This window comes from Xenopus tropicalis, chromosome 1 (assembly GCF_000004195.4).
Source record: "Xenopus tropicalis strain Nigerian chromosome 1, UCB_Xtro_10.0, whole genome shotgun sequence".
In the NCBI taxonomy this organism is placed as follows: domain Eukaryota; kingdom Metazoa; phylum Chordata; class Amphibia; order Anura; family Pipidae; genus Xenopus; species Xenopus tropicalis.
In genome coordinates this window covers 6,316,600-6,320,352 of record NC_030677.2, presented here as the reverse complement: position 1 = coordinate 6,320,352, position 3,753 = coordinate 6,316,600, and the positions used below count along the sequence as shown (strand labels likewise).

The window sequence follows — 3,753 nt, the reverse complement described above, 5'->3', positions numbered from 1 at the left end:
ACTTCAGCACTGACTTACTGCCTGCCGTAGGGTTATTTCTACCCGGCTCCACCCAGTATACAGATTGCAAAAAAATAGCAAATTGTGGCCTTTTTGTGCTTCTTACACTGCTTGGTGTAGGGTAAATAAGCCAGAATGAGTTTTAGTTGTGCAGATATAAAGGCATGGGATCTCCCTAGGAAAGGGGACCTTTTAGCTGTTAGCAGACAGATTATTATCTATTGTTGGATTATTATTTCAATACATTCGCAAAGGTTACTACATTGCATTTCACCATACGGCCGAACTTGTTGCCACATTTATTCACTTCACATAAACATCATTGTTCTGAATGTATAATAAACTGATTTATGTTTCCCACTCAGCTTACAGAATCCAAAACTATATTTTGTATAAATGATACGGAGACTTTAAACCATGTATTTATTTGTTAAAACAAGTTATTTCTTGGTCACCAGTTATATAGAATGGGAATATATTATGAACATGAATCAGATATCTAAATGTAGGGATGAAAATCCACAATATCTATGTGTAGATGGAATATTTCTGTTCCTAATTTCTGCCCTCACCATGAGTTCCCCTGGGGCAGTGAGTAGCCCAACATTCAGCTAAACCTTCCCACACTCCCATAAAGAGACCCAGGGGCTAATGAATTGTTACTTATGTAGCCCACTTTTGCAGATGTGCTGCTACCTGCTGAGATCTAGTGGCGCTTACAGGGATCCTGAGCCCCGCTTACTATGGGGAACAGACGTTGCTGTACTATTTGGCGTGCCTCCACCCAGGATAGGGACAGACTGAACTGTAACTCCCCTCCTGAGAACTTAATATTATACTTATGCTTGGGGACTCCCAGCACTCCTGGCACCTTGCCCCCTCCCTGGGGTAGATTCTTACCAGGCAGAGTGGATCCTCCTGATAGTAAGACACTGCACTCAGATGTTATGATGAACCAAGTGATGTCTTTTATTGTAGCTTGACAGACTTGCAGAAGTCACAGAATACTCAGGGAACACTTTCTTTCCTTAGGGGACCCTCTCTCCTGGGATACCAGCAATACCCCTGCCACGCGACCCTCTTTTGGGGTTCCCTCCGGTACTTCACTCCAGAAGCCCCTCTCTAGGGCACTTCCCGGTACTCCCGCCAAGCGGACACCCCCTAGAGACCTCACCCCGGTAATATCCACTGGCTATCCTCCTATTCCTTCCACTTAGTTCCCTGACTCCAGCAATGAGTGCTGGGAGATCTTAATCTCATATAATCTCCTGTTGGGGCCAAGCTGCCCAGCTAAATAACCTACCAATCCTAGAGTGGTCTATGACAGTTAACTCTCTAACTATGCACTGGCCTGTCACTAGCCTCTAGCCAGAGGGGTCCCAGGCAGGAAGACCTGGCAGCACATGGCTGCACAGACTTATATACTGTGTGCACCACCCTGTGGCCATAACCTTGAACTGCAGGGATACTCCCTTTCTTAACACAAAAACAACTAGGACCACCTTTAGGTGTCCAATTCCCTAAGGCCACCCTCTAGTGCCTGTCAAAGGAGAACCCATCCTAGGGGCCCAATTTTGGAGATCCCTACACTTAATTAACAAATACTTTTTAATGCATAAAATTATGCGTTCAGTGTTAACAACCTTTAGCGAATCGGCCCCCAAGAGTGAAATCTGTTGAACTTTACTGGGTGATTGTGGAAAAAAGGTGAAACTGTAACAAATAGAACAAAATTCAATGAGTGAGTTGCAATAAAACACAGAAACTACTGCAACATGGGTACAAATGCTGGCAGTAATTATATACAGGGTCTCTGAGGTGCTGGCAGCTCTAGGGGTGATTTAGTACAGGTTTGTGCCCATATACTTACCAGCGATGGTACCATGGGGGAGAAGGTGGATATGGGGTGCTTCTTCCACAGCATGGGCTACAAAATGGGATCTGAACTCCCACAATGCATTGTAATAGGTCACATGTCAGGAGTATGGTGGTTCCATGGGGTCAGAGATTACACTGAAATGGATACCTGCATATACAGCAAACAGCCAGCAGAGGGAGTTCACTGGAAATGAGTAACAACAAATGAGGAGATGATGGGAGCTTATGCTGGAGACATGACATACTTGTATACCCATATATTTAATATTCTCTGAAATACAATCTTGTTTTTCCAGGATTATGATTGTTAGTGCAATACTACACAAAAGAGAAACTTTATTTCAGAATAAATTATTCTTTATCAAAGAATATAAATGTATATTATTCCCACAAATTACTATTTATTACATTTCCCCAACAAATATTGTTTTGAGTTCATTTCTGGTTTGAATAAAATAATGTAACATTTGGGTAGGAATATACAGAAGAGAAGGCCACAGGATGAAGAGATGATGGCAAATATTTCCACTGCCACCATGTATTTGCCTTTGGTGCTCAGATAGGCCGGGATCATTGTGATCCAAACACTGCAGAAGAGCAGCATGCTGAAAGTGATGTACTTGGCCTCATTAAAACTGTCCGGTAAGCTCCGAGCCAAGAAAGCTACAATGAAGCTCACAGATGCCAACAGTCCCATGTAGGAGAGGACAAACCAGAAGGCAACTAATGAGCCCTCATTGCACTGAATGATGATTTTTCCAGGTTCAGAATGAAAGTTTTGCTCCACATAAGGGGGTGCAATGACCAACCAGATAACACTAATCAGAAACTGAATTAATGAGCAAATAAAAACAAGCCCATTCGCCAGTTTTACCCCAACCCATTTTCTCCAGGGACTCCCAGGCTTGGTGGCTTTGAATGCAATGGAAACCATGAGAGTCTTGGCCAGGACACAAGACACAGCTATGGAGAAGGTGATCCCAAAGGAGGTTTGCCGGAGCATGCAGGTTATATCCACAGGGCGACCGAGGAACAGAAACACAGAGAGGAAGCTCAGCTTGATGGAGACAAGGAGAATAAAGCTCAGAGTGTGGTTATTGGCTCTCACTACTGGGGTGTCTCGGAATGAAATAAAGATTCCCAGTATAACTGCTGCTATTATAAAAAGGATTACAGATGAGATAATAGAGATTAGAGTTAGGGGATCACCAGCATAGGAAAGAAATTCAATTTGTCTCTCAATACACAGGGTCTTCTCCTGATTTGGCCACTCATTGTCCTGACATTTAAGGCAATTTTCTATATCTGCAACAAAAAGAAATGAACATTATGTATACTACGTATGTCTCTCTCTCTCTCACTCCCAAACTAAGCAATACTGTCATAGGAAACATGTTTATTTCTAAACCTATCAGTTAATAGAGCTTCTCCAGCAGAACCCTGCATTGTAATCTGTTTTTTCCCATACTCTTCATTTCCCAGTGTGCCACAGCCATGTGACCTGTGCTCTGATAAACTTCACTCACACTTTACTGCTGTGCTGCAAGTTGGAGTTATATCCCCCCCCCTCACCCCCAGCAGCCGATCAGCAGAACAATGGGAAGGGAGCAAGATAGCAGCTCCCAGTAGGTATTAGAATAGCACTCAATAGTAAGAAATCCAAGTCCGGCTTGGGACTCCTCCAGTTACATGGGAGTAGGAGAAACAATAGGTTAGCTGAAAGCAGTTCTAATGTGTAGCGCTGGCTGAAAGCTCAGACTCAGGCACACTTTACTGCTGCGCTGCAAGTTGGAGTGATATCCCCCCCTCACCCCCAGCAGCCGATCAGCAGAACAATGGGAAGGGAGCAAGATAGCAGCTCCCAGTAGGTATCAG

The 3,753-nt window shown here is 43.8% G+C and overlaps 1 protein-coding gene across 1 annotated transcript; it reads right to left on the bottom strand.

Annotated features, from left to right (window-relative positions):
- Nucleotides 1-2,275: 2,275 nt before the first annotated feature.
- On the bottom strand, nucleotides 2,276-3,202 carry LOC105946480 (vomeronasal type-2 receptor 26; the record flags this gene model as incomplete). Its single annotated transcript, XM_031895191.1, has 1 exon — nucleotides 2,276-3,202. A coding segment is annotated over one exon (927 nt), but the record flags the coding sequence as incomplete, so codon positions are not given.
- Between the last annotated feature and the right edge of the window lie 551 nt (nucleotides 3,203-3,753).